The sequence below is a fragment of the Amphimedon queenslandica genome, unplaced genomic scaffold (genome assembly GCF_000090795.2).
Source record: "Amphimedon queenslandica unplaced genomic scaffold, v1.1 AMPQUscaffold_13412, whole genome shotgun sequence".
NCBI classification, from domain to species: Eukaryota; Metazoa; Porifera; class Demospongiae; order Haplosclerida; family Niphatidae; genus Amphimedon; species Amphimedon queenslandica.
In genome coordinates this window covers 65,844-85,547 of record NW_003546352.1, presented here as the reverse complement: position 1 = coordinate 85,547, position 19,704 = coordinate 65,844, and the positions used below count along the sequence as shown (strand labels likewise).

The 19,704-nt window shown below is 35.1% G+C and overlaps 7 protein-coding genes across 7 annotated transcripts in view; 3 read left to right on the top strand and 4 right to left on the bottom strand.

Moving 5' to 3' along the window:
• LOC109581872 (E3 ubiquitin-protein ligase TRIM71-like) overlaps positions 1–2,832 on the bottom strand; it is an 8,314-nt gene extending 5,482 nt beyond the window's left edge. Inside the window, exon 1 of the mRNA XM_019996341.1 lies at positions 2,829–2,832. Coding sequence (XP_019851900.1) covers positions 2,829–2,832 — 4 coding nt within the window. The remainder of the gene's footprint in view (positions 1–2,828) is intronic.
• A 745-nt stretch (positions 2,833–3,577) lies between these two features.
• Positions 3,578–6,566, top strand: LOC109581871 (uncharacterized). Its single transcript, XM_019996340.1, has 2 exons — positions 3,578–4,346; positions 6,213–6,566. Exons 1-2 carry the CDS (start codon positions 3,756–3,758, stop codon positions 6,564–6,566), a joined length of 945 nt encoding a protein of 314 aa, XP_019851899.1. The 5' UTR covers positions 3,578–3,755.
• Positions 6,567–6,729: 163 nt separating this feature from the next.
• LOC105312737 (E3 ubiquitin-protein ligase TRIM71-like) lies at positions 6,730–7,293 on the bottom strand. Its single transcript, XM_011405610.1, has one exon. It carries the CDS (start codon positions 7,291–7,293, stop codon positions 6,730–6,732), a length of 564 nt encoding a protein of 187 aa, XP_011403912.1.
• A 449-nt stretch (positions 7,294–7,742) lies between these two features.
• Positions 7,743–8,982, bottom strand: LOC109581870 (tripartite motif-containing protein 3-like). The gene is made up of 2 exons (XM_019996339.1): positions 8,010–8,982; positions 7,743–7,753 (listed from the first exon to the last, which is right to left on the bottom strand). Exons 1-2 carry the CDS (start codon positions 8,818–8,820, stop codon positions 7,743–7,745), a joined length of 822 nt encoding a protein of 273 aa, XP_019851898.1. The 5' UTR covers positions 8,821–8,982.
• A 591-nt stretch (positions 8,983–9,573) lies between these two features.
• LOC100637633 (uncharacterized) lies at positions 9,574–11,489 on the top strand. Its single transcript, XM_019996373.1, has 5 exons — positions 9,574–10,242; positions 10,289–10,465; positions 10,612–10,866; positions 10,957–11,197; positions 11,260–11,489. Exons 1-5 carry the CDS (start codon positions 10,060–10,062, stop codon positions 11,370–11,372), a joined length of 969 nt encoding a protein of 322 aa, XP_019851932.1. The 5' UTR covers positions 9,574–10,059; the 3' UTR covers positions 11,373–11,489.
• A 4,598-nt stretch (positions 11,490–16,087) lies between these two features.
• On the top strand, positions 16,088–17,066 carry LOC109581869 (ficolin-1-like). The gene is made up of 3 exons (XM_019996338.1): positions 16,088–16,325; positions 16,388–16,476; positions 16,518–17,066. Exons 1-3 carry the CDS (start codon positions 16,088–16,090, stop codon positions 17,064–17,066), a joined length of 876 nt encoding a protein of 291 aa, XP_019851897.1.
• A 961-nt stretch (positions 17,067–18,027) lies between these two features.
• Positions 18,028–19,318, bottom strand: LOC100637508 (uncharacterized). Its single transcript, XM_003386536.2, has 4 exons — positions 19,115–19,318; positions 18,964–19,059; positions 18,268–18,902; positions 18,028–18,215 (listed from the first exon to the last, which is right to left on the bottom strand). The coding sequence occupies exons 1-4, from the start codon at positions 19,287–19,289 to the stop codon at positions 18,126–18,128; spliced, it is 996 nt and encodes a 331-aa protein (XP_003386584.1). The 5' UTR covers positions 19,290–19,318; the 3' UTR covers positions 18,028–18,125.
• Between the last annotated feature and the right edge of the window lie 386 nt (positions 19,319–19,704).

The following is a 19,704-nucleotide window of genomic DNA, read 5'->3' as shown; positions in this document are numbered from 1 at the left end:
TTTATGTATGTTTATTTATGTTTACCACTGTATATAAATATTTACCCACATTTATCACTGTTTAACTTCGTTTACCACTGTGTATTCACAATTTACTTTTATTTAGTTATGTTTTTCACTGTTTATCTTTGTTTACTTATGTTTATCGTTGTTTACCACAGTTTATCATTGTTTGCCTAGGCTTACTTATATTTATCATTATTTGCCACTGTTTACTTATGTTTATCATTGTTTACAACTGTTTGCTTATGTTTATCATTGTTTACCCCTGTCTACTTATGTTTATGATTGCTTACCTATGTTCATCACTGTTTGGCATTGTTTACCACTGTCTATTTATGTTTATCACTGTTTATCATTGTTTACCACTGTCTACTCATGTTTATCACTGTTTATCATTGTTTGCCACTGTCTACTTATGTTTATCACTGTTTATCATTGTTTACCACTGTCTACTTATGTTTATCACTGTTTATCATTGTTTGCCACTGTCTACTTATGTTTATCACTGTTTATCATTGTTTGCCACTGTCTACTTATGTTTATCACTGTTTATCATTGTTTGCCACTGTCTACTTATGTTTATCACTGTTTATCATTGTTTGCCACGGTCTACTCGTGTTTATCACTGTTTAGGATGATACAAGAGTTCTGTTTCCACACTGATGTTTACTAAATTAACAGTAAACTCTGGAGTTTGGCTAAATCATTGGTCTTAAATCAAGCCTTATCTCAGGCTAACTTAGACTGGGTATTATATTAAGTATAGTATTCAAAGGTCTTGTGACTAAAGGAAGTTATGATAGCTTCATTGCATGTGGAACTACACTATAAATTATAAATACTAAAATGAGTGCTACATGATTTATAAACCGTTGTATTACTCAGTCTGCAAAAGCCATTAGGCCCTAACCCAATGCCAATTTTTCCAAAAATGGCTAAAAAATCACCCCAATTTTCATTATATTTTCTTACATGTTAGTTTGAGCTGATTCCAACTAAAATTTTGGAGTTATACTACTCTTGGTCATAGCCATTTTAAAAAATTCGCCAATTTTTTGAAAAGTACCCTGTACTATAGCCTATGCTCTGTCCAAAAAATGGTTCCAAAATTACCCTCAAATTTTATTACATTTTTCAATACATAGTTATGGTATGCATAAAGTTTGAGCTCATTTCAACTAAAAATATTTTAAAGTTATGGCCACTTCAAATATCCTGTACCATATAGCCAAGAGTACATGATATAGCCCATGCTTTTTCCAAAAAATGGCTCAAAAATCACCTTTAGGCATCTAGTGTTAATCATATACAAAGAATCTAGGATTTATGATTAAGTTATCTAACGTCAAACTTAAAAAAAACAAACAACTATGCTTCCTGCTTTTTCATTTAAAATATGTTTTTGTTTTAAAATATAATCTTGTTTTGCATTTCAACCTGAATGTTTTGTGGAAAATGATAAAGCTACCACATGCCACACACATGCACATCACATAGATTAACATCAAAAGATATAGTGACACTAATGATATTCATGCAGTGTTATTGTAAACAGATAAACCCATCATTCTACCTATAGTCTAAGCTTCTACCCTGGCTAGTGTTGTAGAAAAGTAGTCCTACTTTCCTGATTGTGTAGCTAAGAGTGTGCATACTGATTGGCTCACTAATTACCTAATCCTCTCATTAATTGCTATAGTACAAGATGATTGATGTGTCTCAATGGCGAAAAAATATTGGACTGTGGAACTATTGTTTCAGTAGACCAGTTAATGGTAGCCGCTCTCACTCATTCAAAAAAGCTGTAGTAGACAGCAAGTCAGGCAGTAGATCTTCTGTACCAGAAGAGAAGATGTCTAAACCATCAAAAACTCTGTCCTTTTTTCCTTTCCTCCTTCTCTTCTTTCTCACTCTCTCTTTATCGATACACATCTTCATGATTCCTCTAACAAGTAAACAACTTCACACTTACATATGCTATCACGTACAAAGTACTGGATCTACTTGTGTTACTGTTACTGATACAAATTACCTCCAGTCAGTAGTCTTACATGGAGGCAGGAGTTCTAACCTAATTTACAATCAGCTCTATCAAATTAATTGTCTACATATGCTCCTCTTCTTATCAGGAGACGTTGAATGCAATCCCGGTCCTTTAAAAGGTATGTATAATAATTAATATAGTAACAAAACTTTTGAATGAATTTGTAATAGGAAAAATTCTTAGAATTTGGAATTGGGCTTGCATCAGAACCATCAAGTTTTCACAAAGTTTCTGTATACAAATAAAAAAAATATTTTCTCTAAAACAACATAACAATGTTCCGCTTCAAACACTCTCCCAGAAAACAACACCTCTACCTGAAGATATCACAATCAATATTGATACTACAGTACCATTGCCTAGTAACTCAGGTATTATCATTATAATAAATCATTACTATGTCATTATTCACTAATTTTAATTATTTTAAATATAATTAGACCACTCATTATAATTAATTCTATGCCACAGATAATGAAAATGCTATGACTACTAGTACACCGGTAGTACCTACAGCATCATCATCAGTTTCTGTAATAAAGGAACTAGTTCAGTATACTAGTATTATATCAGGTAAACATACTGTATAGTGGGTAATTTTTGGAGAAAAGAATTTTGGCAAATTGCTAAAACTTTGGTGATTGGCCGGTTTTAATTTGGCAAATTTGTGGCCATATGCTATCGAGCATGCACATAATGGTTCAAAATGATGTGTTTTAATTTGGCAAAATAATGCTATTAAAACGTCAAATTATCCAAAATTTATCCCCTCCAAAATTACCCATAATATGGTACATTTAAATCACTCATCAACACTAATAACTGTAGACAAGATGACAGAACCTACTCAAGAAAAAGATTCAACAACAGAAGGAAATACATCCACTCATAGTAATACAGACACTATATCAAGTAAACATACACTTGAGTACAAAATTACACTTATTAACTAATATTGCAGGTAATCTGAAGGATATATTAAAGAGTCATTCGTGTAAATTAGTTAAAGTCATTAGTGTGAATCTCTGCAATGTAGCTCATGCACTGTATGCTCAAGATCTGATACCACAACAAACTAAAGAGGATATGCTTATACTAGGATTAGCTGACAATACAAAAGCTAGCAACCTCGTGCATGTACTAGAGGAACAGTTGGAAGCCTCTCTTAATCCAAAGCAGTATCTTATTGATATATGTCATGTATTAATAAACCAACAACATCGTACACTAACAGATATTGCTACTTCTATATTATACCAGTTAGGTGAGTGTGTGCGTGACTGTGTGCATGTGTATGTACATTATCAGTGATCAATAATAGTCTTCTCAATACATCATAGGTCAGTCTATACCTGATAATGTCACATCTATTAATTTACTACCTGACGATGTTCAAGGATATGCTGACAATATGAGAAAACACTACAAACACCAACCTATAGTTACTACAGACTGGCCACCAAGAATTGGGAAAGATTTTTTTGGAAGATTAACACTGGTAGAAAAACAAGACTCCAGCACACAAGCAAAATCAGCTTGGCATTTGCTAAGAGGACAAGTTGACAAAGTATCAAAACTAACTGAAAACAAGGAAATAAATGTTAAAAATGTCCTCCAACTCAAAGATAGTACTTTTCTGTCTCTCAGAGTAGTAATAGATGGCCCTCCTGGTATTGGCAAGACAACTCTTTGTCGCAAACTGTTGAATATGTGGTCTAATGGAATGCTTGCACACCCATTAGACTTGGTACTTTACTGTCCTTTAAGGAATAGCAAGATAGCTACAGCTACTACACTAGCTGACCTATTTGAGTATAAAAGTTCTAAAATTTCAAAAGTAGTTGATTGGTTTTCAAATACAGATGGAGAAGGATTACTGATAATCTTTGATGGTTGGGATGAACTATGTGAAACACTCAAACAGTCTTCATTAGTTGCTAGTATCATTCATAGAAAGGAGTTAGACAAATGTTCAGTAATTGTTACCTCTCGTAGCTACGCATCTTCTTCACTTTTAGAGATGTCTAATCTCAGTAGACACATTCAGGTCATAGGGTTTGCAGAAGAAGAAATACCAACAGTAATTATACAAACACTTCAAAAAGATGCTAAACTATCACAAGAACTTATTGATTACTATATTGAAGATGATGATGGTGATAGTGACAGTGATAATGATGATAAAGAAGTTAAATTACCAACAGATAAAGACTCACAACTAGCAATGAAACTCATTAACGATCTTAAAGTACGAAATGATGTCCAATCATTGTGTTATGTACCACTAGTCTGTTCTATGGTCATTTTAGTTTATTGTAAGAAAGGAGGGCACTTACCAACAACACTCACTCAACTGTATGAGAACTTTATCCTACAAACTATCAGAAGACATGTTAAAAGACATGACATTAACCCATATACTTCAAATAGTCTTTCTTCGTTACCATCACAATTAGCTAAACCTTTACAAGAAATGTGTCAATTAGCTTATACTAACCTGGCTAATACAAGAATGACATTCTCTTCACATCAACTACAGTCACTGAGTGAGGCAGTCGAGGAAGGCTATCTTGGATTAATGACAAGATTCACAGAATATGATGAGGAGAAGTATCAGTTCCTTCACTTGAGTATACAGGAATTTCTAGCTGCATGGTGGATAGCTAAGCATGAGAAGAAGACAGAGGAAGTGTTTAAGGAACACTTTGATGATGATCACTTTCAAATGTGTTTGAGATTTGTGGCAGGTCTAACTCACCTTGAACACAAGAGCTATCAAAAGTATTTTAATAAACAGCATCTTGATTTACAGTGTAAAAGAAAACCATTATTTGGATTTGAGACCTGTCATCTTTCTTACTTTTATCAAAATCCTGAACGAGAACTTGAACACATCAATTCTGATGATTTTGCAAATGTTCCCATTCTTCTTATTCAACTCTTATATGAATCACAGAACACAACATTATGTCAAGTACTAGCACAATCCATCAACAACCACTCATTGTGTCTATATAGAGTATCATTATCATTGTTTGACTGGTTGTGTCTCAGTTATTTCATGAACAATTCCAGGACAACATGGAATCACTTGGACTTGGGGGATATAAATAACCAGAAACTATCAGTTTTCACTACTGGATTAACCAATAACTCAAAACAGGCCCAGTGTAAAAGACTGGAGGTAGAGCTTGATAAGCCTACTGATGAATTATTACACAAATTATTGCAACCATCACTTTTACGCAAAATTCAAGAATGCTACTGTAAACTATTTTATGGCCAGTACATTTCTTGTCTTGTATTGTTACAGTTTATAAGTCTTCCTCAATTGAAGATACTGCATTTAATAATGGATCGCCCTACTACACCTACAATTGACAACCATACAAAGTGCACTGAACTTGAGAAAAGTATAGAGATGAATTCAACACTACAAGAAATGAAAATTGAGTATATAGGAAGGAAAGGAATAACAAGTACCATCATCAGCATCATTAGAGGAGTAACAAGAAATAAAACAATAACATCATTAATACTTAATGTTGATATTTTTGTTCCTCCTCTTCCTCTACCTGATGGAGTACTAGAGCAGTTACTAAAGGATAACAACACATTACAAGCTCTTTCATTAAACATATCTGATAAAATCCTATCATCATCACTGAGCATAGTAGAGATAAACACACCGCTGACTGCTCTAGACATAGGAAGATGGAGGAGTTGCAATAAACTCCTGACATCATTCCTTCCACATATCAAAAGATCACACAGTTTGACACTACGACATAATCTATACCCACCACATCTTCTATTTCTCTCTCATCCCAGTTTACATACACTTACTTTACCACTAGACACAGCTGAGAGTGCTATTGAACTCTTTACTATCCTACAAGCCAATATTACACTTAACGCTCTGAGTGTGAAAATAAAGAAGAAGAAAGTATATACCAACAGTATGGGCACTAGTCTGCAAAACATGCTAACACAAAACCAAACACTAAAATACCTTCAAATTAATGACTGGGAAAATGATATTCCAAGCTCATTCCTGTCCTTCTTAACAACTGGTCTCAGACATAATACCAGTCTACAGCAGTTGAGTGTGTATATTCCACTGAATAAAGAAATAAGAGGATTTATTAATGTTGCCTCACAAAAGAGCAATCTCAAAGAACTTGAAGTGAAATTAACACCCAATCAGTCACACGGTATGCCAACAACATTGTTTTATGAGCAGGTACTACCTGCTATCAACATGCTACAGTCACATACAACCATCAGACTACTGAGAATAGAGTGTGGATATATTAATAATGAGTTATCGCAACCTAACTGGATAGAACTAGTACAACAATTATATGAAACTCTGCTCATCCATCCATCACTTGAATACATCCAGTTTGAATACACTAGTCTCCTAGCAAATACTCTTCAAGATCAAAAAAAGACATTGACTGATAGACACAGAAAAGAACAACCACACAAGCCACTACCAATAATGGAGTTTAAATAATACACAAGTAATAAATAGACGTATTACTTTAATTATTATGCATAAATTTAGAAACAATAATGTAATGATAAACACTTCACACTGGAGCATTTGACCTATTATTATGCACTGCGTTTTATTAGCTAACACTATACACTTTTATTTTGTAAAATTATTATTTTAATTAATAAACAACAAGTCGGCCATTAAGAGAATCACAAACATACAAAAACCCATCTTTATCAACCATTAACCCATGAGGACTATTAAACTGATTAATATTACTACCTTCCTTGCCAAAACTAGTAATAAACACACCATCACTAGTAAAAACTGAAACACGGTGATTGCTCTCTTCACTAACATACACAAGACCAGTAGGAGCAGTATCTACTGTAATACATACTGGATGAGTAAGCTCAGATCCTTTACTGCCAAACTGATCCACAAAACTTCCATATGGAGAGAACTTTTGAATGCGATGATTTTCGGTATCAGCAACATATACTAATCCTTGATTGTCAAAAGCGACATCCCGTGGGTATTTAAACTGTCCATCAGCTGATCCTTCACTACCAAATGAGTGAGAGAAAGATAGATCAGGATTCAGGACTTGTATACGATGATTACCCACATCAGCAATATAAACCTTTCCTGTTACAGGTGAAATGGCTATAAAGCCAGGATCTTTGAATTGTAATGGTCCACTTCCCTCCTCACCAACTGACGCTATGCGATATCCATCCATGCTTATTTTCTGGATCCTGTGATTGTCGGATACAAGAATGAATTTATCTGGAGTAATGGCTATACCACGAGGAAACGAAAACTTGACATTACCACTTCCTCCTACCCCTCCTAATGATTTCACTCTCTTTCCTTCTTTATCCAGTATTGTTATGCAGTGCACAGTAAACTCAGTTATTATAGCAACATCATTATCATCACTTACATGTACAGCAACTCCATAAGGACTGAAAAGCTCAGTTATAGTGTATGCAGGAGTGATGCTATGAAGGTAAGGATTCAATGGGATGGCTAGTGAGGTATCTTCAAGTTGTACATCATATACTTGTGCTGTTACTGTATGAGTACCACTTGTTGAAGGGTTACACTGTATCCTATACACTCCAGGATCAGTGCTGGTGGTAGTGACTGTAGTGTGAATGGGTTGATTACCTTTATCAACTGGTAGTATTAGACTACAGCTGAGAGAAAGGAGGGGAACAAACAAAAGAGATGAATCTGGTGCCTCTATTGATATTGAAAATGATACTTTCTTCTCTTTTGGTAGACGCTCAAAGCAACTAACTTTCTTCACTCTACACTGCTGTAGTGCAGTAGATGAGTAGGTCACAATATCTCCAATGTGATGAAGTGATTTGATATCTTTACTCAATACAAAGTCAGCCCTTTCCTTTGGATGTAACTTCTCCAAATTGTGTGCAGTAACTTTTCTCATACACTCCATCATCTGTTTCTTAGACATCAGAACTTGTTGAGGACTGCCTGTCTTCAGACTCTGTTCTACACAATCCTTAACTTTCTCCAGATGACTCAAGCATTTTTCTGCTGATTTCATTTGCTCTGACAGCACCTTTAGTTTAGCATCAGTGACCCTTTTTGCCTGCTCAATGAGTTTTTTCTCTGACTGACGAAGAACACTTATCATTTCCTCTACCATTTCATGTATTTCTTCTAAGACTCCTTCTCCTCTCTTCCTGATCTCACCCTCTCTCTCTGATAGAGCAGACATGACCTTCTTGAGTGATTCCTTCTTTTTTTCAAGTGGAGGTAGACACTTTCTTAACTCTTCACACTGTTTAGTATAACAGTCAGTGATTAATTCACATCTACTTGCATGATGTCTGTGTTCATGATATAAACAGTTAACACATATTACTATATTACATCTTCCACAAAATAGTTCCAAAGGCTTTCCATGATCACTACATGTGGCCTCTTCAGGATTAGGCAAGAATGATGTGTCTGTCACTAGATTGCATAATATTTCTTTGAGGATGCTGAAAGTAATTGCTGGAAAGGCTCCTGCTCCTTCTTCTGGTAGCTCTGTGCGATGACGACAAGTGGGACAAGAGAGGTAATAGGTCTCATTTTTCTTATCCAGAGGTAATCCCTCCAGACAGTGCTGACAGAATGAGTGATGGCAGGGTAGGATCTTAGGGTTGGTATAGTGGTCAAGACACACAGGACAGGTGAGATCCAGTTTGAGGAGACCAGAAGATGACAACGACGACGATGGTTTCTTTGCCATTTCAAAAAAGAAGAAAAACAATTGTGTCCATAAAGCAAAGAAAAAGAAAGTAGCAGATGGTAAGCAGGAAATGGATTATAAATAAATAAAGAAGTCCACAGCTAAACAAGAATGGAAATAGAAAATCAATACAAAAAAGAATGAGGCAAGTGAGACAATAGATTGTTCTGATATTCCCTTAAAATGTTCCACTGTAGTATTACTAAAGGAAGCTAGTGAACACTGACCACAATCCTCTACAATAAAGCACAATAGGTCAATAGCCCATAGTGTTCCTAAGTCAATAGTGGTTACATTACTTTACAATAGACTAACAATAACAACCATTAGTAACACTAAACTGCTTGTACTCGTACAAGTAATTCCTTCATACAAACATAGTGCGTACTAGTACATGTGACCCAAAAGGGACAAAACAACAAAAATAACCTGCTATACAGTATTTTTGTGAATTTCAAGGTTAGGTTAAATTTTAAAAGTAATCATTTTTCTACATGTGCGCATGCATGATAAGTAAAAATGGCCCTTTTTAAAACCATCAACCATCTGAGAGGCCAGGATCTCTGCCATTTATCTTATAATCACGTCATGTTACTAGAACTGTTAATGTTACATAAAAGAAAAAAGTGGTACTGCTGCCAGACACACAAGCAAATATTAAGTAATTTGATAAACATTTTATGTGAAATAATCATTATGCCCTCAATACTTATCTCCTCACACAGGTGGAGTCATTCCTGCCTTGAGGCTTATGGTATGTACATGTAGCTACTAACCCACACATTGTGATCCAATGGTAATCATGTACATGTATATTTATTAACCAGCAATCTTATTAATGTGCATATATACTTTGATTACTTACACTAAACTCAGAATAGCCTTTCATTGTATTTATATGACAGGTGGTACTGGCTTCCTTACACCACAGTCCACGCACAGGAGATTTACCAATAATGTCTGCTGTCTGGATGAAAAAGAAAAGATGATAAAAGGAGACAAAGAATGAGGAGGAAAAAATGAAACAAAAGAGAGCATAAGAGAGAGAGAGGGAAATGAAGTTATGGCCACTAGTAAAATGAGTCACCATGTATAGCCCATTCTGTTTAATTCAGTTGTTGCTCCTTCTACATTGTATCTCTTTGTGACTTGTGATGAGTGCATCTATATGCATGGATTTTTGGTTTTTATACTATTGAATGGAAGAGTATAAAAGAGTTGAACTGATTGTAACTGCATATGGTAAAGTGGCTCTATAGTGAGTCAACATCAGGTGCTTCACTGCAAGGTTTCTGTATGCATTACTTTTTTGGCTTCTATGCTGACACAAAAGTGGTAGAAGAGTTGGAGCTATATTCATTTATTATCGGGAGAAATCAAAGGAAACTGCCCATGGGAGGACTGATACCAGTTATATTAATAGTAAGATACATGTACATATTCATAATGTATGCTACTATCTTTGCAGGTTATACTGAGTGTATGCCCTATCAATGCTCTGTCATTAGGTGATTTATATCCTTTTGGTACAGACAATGGGGATGCCACAGAAACTGGAGCTAGTCCTCTGACTATATCTTTAGTGTCTCCTATTGATAATTTAGTTGAATTTGGCCCTCATCAAATTGCAGCAGCAAGCTATGTTGTTAGTACACAAAATAAGATACACATATTTTCATAAATTAGGCATGAATTAGAATACATGTACATTCAATAGTGCAACCATCACCTATTACTTTTATGATGAAGGAGCTACTTTGCTTATTTAAAGTAATACAATTTTTTGTATAGGTTCGTACGGGTTATTTGCAAATTAAAAATGATGACAGTGATAATTTCCTCTATGTGTATCTTGCTTTCATTGGAGCAGCTGGCTCTAATGCCAACAATGTGTTCTATGGTAGGACTACTAGTGACCCAGTCCTGATTAAAAGAGCTATGGACCAGATTAATAAAGCATTCCCTTATACTTTCTGCAGTGCCTCTCCTCCAACACAACTATTAATCAGTACTTGGATTAATTTCAAAAAGAGTACAATACAAGAAGTTAGTATATTCTTATTATTGATTTAGTCAAATACGCATTTATTTTAGACATGTAGCCAGCTAGATTCTTACTCACTTTATTATTTCTAGGGTAGTAATTTCCAGTTAGTAATTGTTACTAATGGAAACATCACATTTGGGATTGCTCTTTTTGTTGATGTGCACATTCCAATAGCTACAACTGGAATAACTTCTAATATCAATGGTATGACTAATAGATTCAATCTTTCTCTATTTCCCTTTGGAAGAAATGTTATAAATGCTCCAAACATGACGCTTAATAGTGATACACCAGGGACATACATATTTCCACTCAGCGATATGACATCAAGTATGACTTTGCACTATATCATGTAGCAACTGCCTTTGGCAATAACTTGTATTGTTTTATAGATACTACTTGCTCTGTCTGCTTTACTTGTAAAGATCAGATGCTGGCAATAATATGTGAGGCTTTAAAGCGCACAGAAGATGATTTGCCAGCTCCTTGCAAAAACTTTACATAAGTTCTTGATTTTTTCGTCAGTAAAAATAGCTACATTATTGTACATGTAATAAAATTAATTTTGTCCTTAAGAGATGCATGCATGAGAATGAATTGATGAACAACTTTCAATACCACACACATTACTTTATATCATTATAGAACTGTTATTGTTTTCATAATCTTTAATAAGTAAAAGAAGGGTGAGATACATGTATATGTAATGGAAAAACAGCTTTGTCTTAGTACAAAGTATACTACAATAAAGACATAAAATCATCATTGCCGGCATAATGGCAGGTGAACATGAAAACATTTTACGTATATACACGTAAACAAATGGTAGAAGGAATGCAAACATTGTAAATTAAGTCTAACTTCCTGTAAATCAAATCATCATACCATAACCTATCATCATTTTACACTACAATTACTTTTTGTACTACTGCATGTACATGTACATAATGAATGTGTATGCACTGTAGCTAAGGGGTAGTAAGAACATACAACACTCCTTAAAAACAGAAAAATAAAAATAATAACATATGCATGTACTTATATTATATACACCAATCAACATTATCAAGGAATAATTTCTCATGTATTAAGCAGTTAGCCTCAATCAGGTATGAATGGAGCTATAGGACTCAAAAGTAGTACAGTATTGGTACATGCATAACAATAGCCACCCACCTAATACAAACATGTACAATTGTATTGTAACTTTTCATTTGTGGGCTTGGAACCAGATGAGTAGCCAGTATGAGCGTAATGAGGGAGAGAGAGAGGAAAGAGAAGGTAGAAGTCTATGTAGTTTATGCTTACAAGTCTTTTCATGGTAATGATAAACAGTGCAATGATGAGACTAGCTGTCACAAACTTGACTAAGGTATGATTAACAAACATTTCTAACTATAAGAGGTACACCTACAATAAGAAAATGTAACAAATTTTGCCACTACCACTGTACTACATGTATGCATGAATAATAATTATACATGTTTTTCTAAACTTTTTGAAGAGTGGCTATATAATATGCATCACTACGAGTCTACAATCTTTAGTTAGTGACTGGGTATAGCTATCATCTTTCATTGTAATGAACTGACGAGCAATAAAGAATGTAAATATTGTAAATACCTTTAATTAGTGAGTTATCATGCCATTACCTTACATGTACAAGCAGTTTATGGTTTCTGAACTACCACAAATGTGAGCTGCACATTTTTGCACGTACACATTTTGATATTCATTATGCATATGAGGAGTAGCAAATGTAATTCTACCGGGCATTTTTGCAAGTTGAACTAGTGAATGCAGCATTTAAGATGGCTTCCACTATCCTCTATTCATAAAGCTACTATAGTGCTTGTAATAAATTACTATAATAATGAAATTAATTTATTATGAATCTGCCATAAATCTTTGTATTTATGGCCAACATTGACTATAGCCTATGCATTTTTTCCAAAATGACTTTAAATTTTTAATACATTTTCCGATGCATATTAATGTCCTTATGCTAACATACATAAGTACATGTGTACATGAAAAAATTTAACTAGATTCCGACTAAAAGCTTTCAAGTTATCAGTATAGCCATTTTAAAAAAGAACCAATTTTCTAGAAATACTCTGTACTACAGCCCATGGATTAAAAAATGGCTCCAAAATTACACCCAATTTTTATTATATTTTATGATACATATCAATGTTTGAGCTGATTTTGACTGAAACTTTTTGAGCTACAGCCATTTTTACAGCCTCTATTAGTAGTATTAAAATATTATTAATACTAGGTAGGAAAGCACACATACAATTTTTTCCAAATAAATGTGGAATAAAAATATATATAAATAATTATAAAGGATGACATCGGTAATGGAGGATAAAAAGTAACGATTGAATTATATTAAATGGGACATTTTTACTTAATTGTTAATGAAAGAAACCAACTACAAAAATTACTAAAAGAGTATCAAGCAAAGTTGATTAATGGGATTGCTTCTCAATATTCTGATATTATTATATCAGTTGACTGACTTAAGGTATCTATTGCATTCCTCCATTCTTCTTCTCGTTCAATATTGTTAATGGTGTGGTTCTCAGCAATTTCATGAATGTTAATTTCAACCTCTCTCACTCGTAACTTGTATCTTTTAGCGAGAAACGTGAAAAGAATAAGACATAATGAAACAATAGTGGATCTTGCAAAAAGATAATAAAAGCCACGACCCAATGAAAACTTTGGACCAATGTAATAAAGAAATGGAAGAAATAAAATAAAGTGAATGTGGTTTCTCAAATACCAGAGGCAGAACCACAATCCTATTATACTTCCTCTCATTGATTTAGGGCATTGAGCAAGTATAAATTCAACCAGTACAACATTAAATATATACCAAATAACTGCTTCAATAATTTTACGGAAGATAACCCATTTATGGTGAAGAGTGGATATATTGCTATCATAAGCAGTAAGACAACGAAACATTTGTCCAAAAGGATAATGACCAATGACAGCTAGACCAGTGTAAAGAATATTAAGAAGAACTATTAGTGCCAGACCAATTCCTATTCTTTTTAGCATACTAGGAATGTATTTATGAAAGCATGGATATATGAGAAACTGATGGAGGAAAATGATGAAGATATATGATGTAACAAGTGATATATTGAGATTAAGTGGATAATTGCACCCATAAACTTCAGTCCTTAGTCCTTTAGTATTTTCAGTATTAAATCCTGATGCCAGAGTACAGATAATCACTAGTGGTATTAATCTAAGAACAGTCTTTACATCTTCTACCTCTTCCTCTGTGAATGGTCCACCATATTTATCCTTACCCAGATCTAGTCTTGAAGGAGCCTCTTCCTCCCAGTAGGTCAGAGCACTACGATTCTCAGGATACTTGTGCTTCCTGGCATAACACAATACTCTAACTATCAGTTTGACTGGATTAATTGTATTGACAGGAGTAGTCTCAAGATAATGACTGAAAAGATTATGACTGACTAGTACTGCAGCAACACAGACAATGCCAACTAACACTACATATATAATTTCTATATGAAATAGAGAAATAGCAAAAACAATCATTGGTCCAAAATTATGCCAGTGTAGTACAGCAGTTAGTTCATCACTTGATGATCCAATGAGCTGATCAATATTGAATGGTAAAAGCATAGCACGTACAATGGTAATAGCAATCAAAGATATTGTAGCTGACACCAACAATAGGCATGTGTATGCATATGATGGAAGAAGCATGAAGATAATTAAAAAGGGAATTAACAAAATAAATGCAATACAAGATCCAACCATAACAACTTTATATCTGCTCACTAAGAAATCTCCAAAATAACCAGCAAAAAAGGAAACAAAAGCAACTAGCAATTTTATTAAAAAATAATAATTTCCAAAGGTAACAGAGGCTAATGCAACATTCATAACTATATTCTGACTAATGCAAACCATTAGATCCCAGAATAGTACCAGTAGTGCTCCCTTAGAGTGTATGAACTGGAAACGATAAGAGGAAGGGCAAGAGGAACATCTCCTTCTACTAGTGCCTGATGATGAGTTTAATAAAGGAGCACTCTCAGTCATTATGAAGAGAAGAAGAGAGAGAAAGATCACAGAACCATAAGCCCTTATACTGATTATAACAACTTGAGATTTGCACATAATTATATATTATAATGATTATTATCCCTTTGTTATCATAAGAAGTAGAGAGTAAATACATTGTTAGTCAACTACTAAATGAATGTTTTATCACAGTTTCAATCAACACTATCATAAGATTAGAATAATATGCTAAACTCACTTCAACTCCACACACTTTCAACATGGCATCTGTCTCCTCAGCAGAAGGTCCTATGTGACATCTAGCCAACTTCTCCTGCTTTAAAACACCTTAGATGGTCTCAGGATGGGCTTTGTCAGTATCCTTAGCTCCTTTTTTGAATGTTAGTCCATATAAAAGTCTCTGTGCTTGTGTGATTACCTATCTCTTGTAGATGTTCTAGCTGCACGACCCAAATGCTTTCAATAGCATGGGCATTGTTAGAAGAGGAGGCTAGAGAGGATGGAGGAAGAGGGAGATACGGAGAATTGTCTTGTGGCTGCTATTTATGCATGCATGTACAATGTACATGTACATGCACAATGGCAATCTAAATGTACATGTACTTTTCTATAAAGTATTGCATCCTCCTTGAATTCACCACTTACTTAATTCTTTCTCTTCTCTTCTTTCCTCCTTAAACAAGAGTGCTAACAGTATCTGAGCACAAAGGATGCATATGTAGTTTCATGTCAGTTTGATGCAAGGACAAGTGCTAGCTGAATTTGACTCAGTTTATAGAAGACTATCATATAATGGGAAATTTTAAATTTAGCGAATTTGTGTCCACGTGCCATTGAGCATGCATATAATAGCTCAAAATGGCAGATTTTTATTTTGGCAAATGGCTATCAAAATGCCAAATTTGCCAAATTTACTTCCTTCAAAAATTTCCCACTATACAGTACATAATTGATCAGTCAGGAAATAAGGTGCCTGTTCTATTCCAGGTAACAAATTGCTTACAACTCAAGATAACCCCATGCAGATAGAAGCAATAGAATTACTTGTATAGCGTGGCCTTTAGTGGGCTTCACTCAACTAAACTGAATTCATTGCCAAAAGTCGAGTCAATAGCCACTTGAATAAACTATAGCTACAAGCACACAATGGATCATTGTTTATTGCTCTACTTACTGTCAGTGCTGTTACTAACAGTTCCTGCAAAAGGATCTTACTGTATGTCTACTGACTGTACTGGATCATGTCAAGAGCTTGGTGGACCACCACCATACTTCAGAGTGTGCTGTGTTATTAGCAACTTAGAAGAATCTGTTACAGTGAGAGAGTCTGACAATAATGTATATATTCTATGTCCTGAAGAACAACCAAAGAGATGCCCATCAGGTATTGCAGTATGTAATACAAGGATACACATGTACACAGTCAATATTTTGTTCTTATTGTAGATGTTATAGACTGCAAGAGATGGCTTGAGCATGGCTTTGATCTAAGTGGCATTTATACTGTTAATCCTGATGGAGGGACTCCATTTGAAGTTAGTTAAAAGTATCTTACCATTTACTATTGCATCACAAGGTATACTGTGATATGGAGACTGATGGTGGTGGATGGACTGTATTTCAGAGGAGACAAGATGGATCTGTTGATTTCTATAGGAACTGGACAGACTATGAGGATGGATTTGGTGACCTTACTGGTGAGTTTTGGCTAGGATTGAGCAAGATTCATCGTCTTACTAAAGAAGGCTCAAACACACTAAGAGTGGACCTGGGAGACTTTGAGGGGAACACAAGTTTTGCCAACTACTCTACATTCAAGGTTGGTAATAGTAGTACTGAATATATACTAACAGTAGGAGGATACTCTGGTACTGCTGGGGATAGTCTGTATACTCATGATGGAAGGAGATTTAGTACAGCAGATAACGATAATGACTATGCAAGTGATAATTGTGCTAAAAGAGTCACTGGTGCCTGGTGGTATAATCAATGCTATTATTCCAATCTTAACGGTCATTATACTAACACTCCAGGTTCATATAATCGAGGAATCGTTTGGTATTTTTGGAAGAATGAACGCAGCAGCCTCAAATTTTCAGAGATGAAAATTTTCAGCAATGATTAAACACTGTTCTTCCTAAATATGCCCATGTATATGTATATCAGTGTATGTATACATGTATGTGTATTAGTGTGTCATCTTGAAACATTACTATAATAGTGGCTTTTTAATTTGGCCATTTACTATTCAGCATGTTCAAGTTTCATTTGTTCAAATATTTGCTCTCCAGTCTCTTTAGTTTAATTCGTCTAAAATGACAGCTATACACTGTATTATGATATTCAATACACAGCGGTTATCTACTATTATCTATCTACTATTATTATCCTACTATTATCTATTAATTATCTTCTCTTGCTCATACAGCGTTTAATTAAAATACAATATAAACTAGTAATTAAGAGATCCGTAACACCAAGAGTAGCACATATACAACATATCAATCACAATGAATGACTGGTAATCTCATTGATGCAGTAATTCATACTATGCCCATACTTTAAGGTAATAATTATGGCTTGACATGGAACTGTCAACTGTGATATATGGCAGTGCATGTGTGCAATGTAGAGTAAGTCAAAAAATAAAACTACAAATACATTCTAACCTTCGTTTCGATTATTCCATTAATTGCAACTTCGTCAACTGTCAAGTGTCAAATTAGAGGTCAAAGTTCAGTCATTGCTCCTTAATGTGCCGTCTTGTGAGAGGTATGCCTGTTCCACTGGCTTTTTAAATGAAGCTCTACAGGATGATTAATTTAAGAGAGAAAAAGAGCATGGAGTGGAGAGAAGAGGTACGTAACTGACTGTGGTTATTCAACTTTTACACAGTTTTTACTATTAAATTAATCGTAAAGAATTCATACTTCAAACCAGCTAGTAGTATAGCTCCAATCTCGTCCCAATTGTCTCTAGAGAGAGAAAGAGTTTGAAATTTCCCACCATTTTATTAAAACCACGCCCTGTTTTAAAGCCCCGCCTCCAGTTAGCCATACACGTGGAAACACGTGGCTCAAAAATAGTAAATTTGAAATAATTATTTTGGATAAAATGAAACACAATCGTTAAATGTTATACAAGGTTAAAGTTGCAAAGTGTTCACAAAAGACAGGGCTCAAATTTACTGCTCCTCTTCTTCTTTCTTTTCCACTTTTTCAAGACCAGGCTGGTCCTCAGCACTTGTAGCTGATGTCTCCATATCTTCAGTAGGCTGTAAATGAGAAAATAAAGAAAATAATATAAAGAATATTCTAACTTTTTACCTTTTGCTGCTCAGTGTTTTTAGGAGAACAGCATCCATTAGCTCCACCAGTTGATGGGCCTCCTGGGCAGCATCCAAATCCAAAAGGTCCTCCAAATGGTCCCCCACCAAAGCGACCAGGATTGGTCCAAAACTTAAAATCAAAAGGTCCTAATTGACCTTGACCACCCCAAGAGCCACTGGGATTGGGACGGAAAAATGGCCACCCTCCTGCTCCTCCTCCACAGAAAGCTGGACGATCAATTGTGAACATGCCGTGGTCGGTATGAAGTCCCTTTCCCTCACAATCCTCGCAAAGATCATAGTCGGGACATATGCAGCATTTGAAACGTTTGCCATATATAGAGAAGCTGCAGCCATCGCAGATCACCCCAGGATGGTAAGGGCCTTTTTTGTTTGTTGCACCATCTTTCTTGGTTGGCTCATCAGTCGATGGGCTACTGTTCTCTTTTGGAGGGTCTTCCTTTCCCTCGTCTTTCTTCTCAGGATCAGGAGGTGGGGCACTTTGCTGCTGCTGTTGTTGTTGTTGTTGAAGAAAATTGACAACATCTTGAAAGAAATTTGGAGCTGGTCCCCTCCTATTCCAAAAGCCTGGGTGAGGCCTGCATTGACCAGCATTTTGTTGATCATTCTTTCCTACAAAAAACAAAAATAATTATTTTCATTTTATATGCATAATAATTTGAAATCAACTTACTCTTTATTGCAATACGAAAGATTGTTCCGTCAAATTGAGACAAAGCTTCAGTGAGTTCATCATCTGTGCTTATAGTTACTTTATCTCCATCGGCATCTATGAATACAATCAAATTAAAATCATCCATCAATATTTAATGGGAAATGTTCACCTGCATAAGTAACTATAATTTTGTCAGCTTCAAGGTTAGAAAAAACCTGGGCCAGCTTTTGCGTCAAGTAAGTAAAACTTGTCGCAACTTCTTGATCAATTGAGAATCTTCTAGTTTCAAGTGGCTCTGGACGTCCCCAGTTGCCATACAGAGATGCTTTAACTATCAACGACATAGTCCAATGCTCTTAACTTCTTTATTTCTTTGCTCTCAAAAATCTTGATTTTAATTGAATATGAAGTGGTAATGTAAGCTCCCTCATTTTATAATATAAAGTTTGCAGTCTGTATACACGTCATCACTGCTTAGCATGTTTTGAAAAGACTGCTGAATAAGCGTTATGCACTTTTGCACATCATGCACTGTCGTATTCTACGGAGCAAGTCTATTTATAGATCTAAGCATGACGTAATGATAAATTCTAATATTTTCCTCGGGCCCTCCCGCGGGGTCGGGGTCCTTTTTAAAGGGTTGCCATAGTAACTAAATTACAAAATGGAGGAAAGTGAGAGCAAAGGATCGGTAGTCCCCGAAGGAGTCGCTCCCGTCTTTCTCTCTGGAGCCACACAACAGATATTTAATGCAGTAGC

What these genes read in the sequence shown, in the direction of transcription:
- LOC109581871 (XM_019996340.1), top strand. Translation starts at nt 3,756, where the DNA reads ATGTGGTCTAATGGAATGCTTGCACACCCATTAGACTTGGTACTTTAC. An exon ending in TACCACTAGTCTGTTCTATG is followed by an intron (nt 4,347 to 6,212) that starts GTCATTTTAGTT and finishes GCCTCACAAAAG; the next exon opens with AGCAATCTCAAAGAACTTGA.
- LOC105312737 (XM_011405610.1), bottom strand. Translation starts at nt 7,293, where the DNA reads ATGGATGGATATCGCATAGCGTCAGTTGGTGAGGAGGGAAGTGGACCA.
- LOC109581870 (XM_019996339.1), bottom strand. Translation starts at nt 8,820, where the DNA reads ATGGCAAAGAAACCATCGTCGTCGTTGTCATCTTCTGGTCTCCTCAAA.
- LOC100637633 (XM_019996373.1), top strand. Translation starts at nt 10,060, where the DNA reads ATGGTAAAGTGGCTCTATAGTGAGTCAACATCAGGTGCTTCACTGCAA. An exon ending in TGATACCAGTTATATTAATA is followed by an intron (nt 10,243 to 10,288) that starts GTAAGATACATG and finishes CTATCTTTGCAG; the next exon opens with GTTATACTGAGTGTATGCCC. An exon ending in AAAAGAGTACAATACAAGAA is followed by an intron (nt 10,867 to 10,956) that starts GTTAGTATATTC and finishes TATTATTTCTAG; the next exon opens with GGTAGTAATTTCCAGTTAGT.
- LOC109581869 (XM_019996338.1), top strand. Translation starts at nt 16,088, where the DNA reads ATGGATCATTGTTTATTGCTCTACTTACTGTCAGTGCTGTTACTAACA. An exon ending in ACCAAAGAGATGCCCATCAG is followed by an intron (nt 16,326 to 16,387) that starts GTATTGCAGTAT and finishes TTCTTATTGTAG; the next exon opens with ATGTTATAGACTGCAAGAGA. An exon ending in ATGGAGGGACTCCATTTGAA is followed by an intron (nt 16,477 to 16,517) that starts GTTAGTTAAAAG and finishes TTGCATCACAAG; the next exon opens with GTATACTGTGATATGGAGAC.
- LOC100637508 (XM_003386536.2), bottom strand. Translation starts at nt 19,289, where the DNA reads ATGTCGTTGATAGTTAAAGCATCTCTGTATGGCAACTGGGGACGTCCA. An exon ending in AATTATAGTTACTTATGCAG is followed by an intron (nt 19,060 to 19,114) that starts GTGAACATTTCC and finishes TTGTATTCATAG; the next exon opens with ATGCCGATGGAGATAAAGTA. An exon ending in CTTTCGTATTGCAATAAAGA is followed by an intron (nt 18,903 to 18,963) that starts GTAAGTTGATTT and finishes TGTTTTTTGTAG; the next exon opens with GAAAGAATGATCAACAAAAT.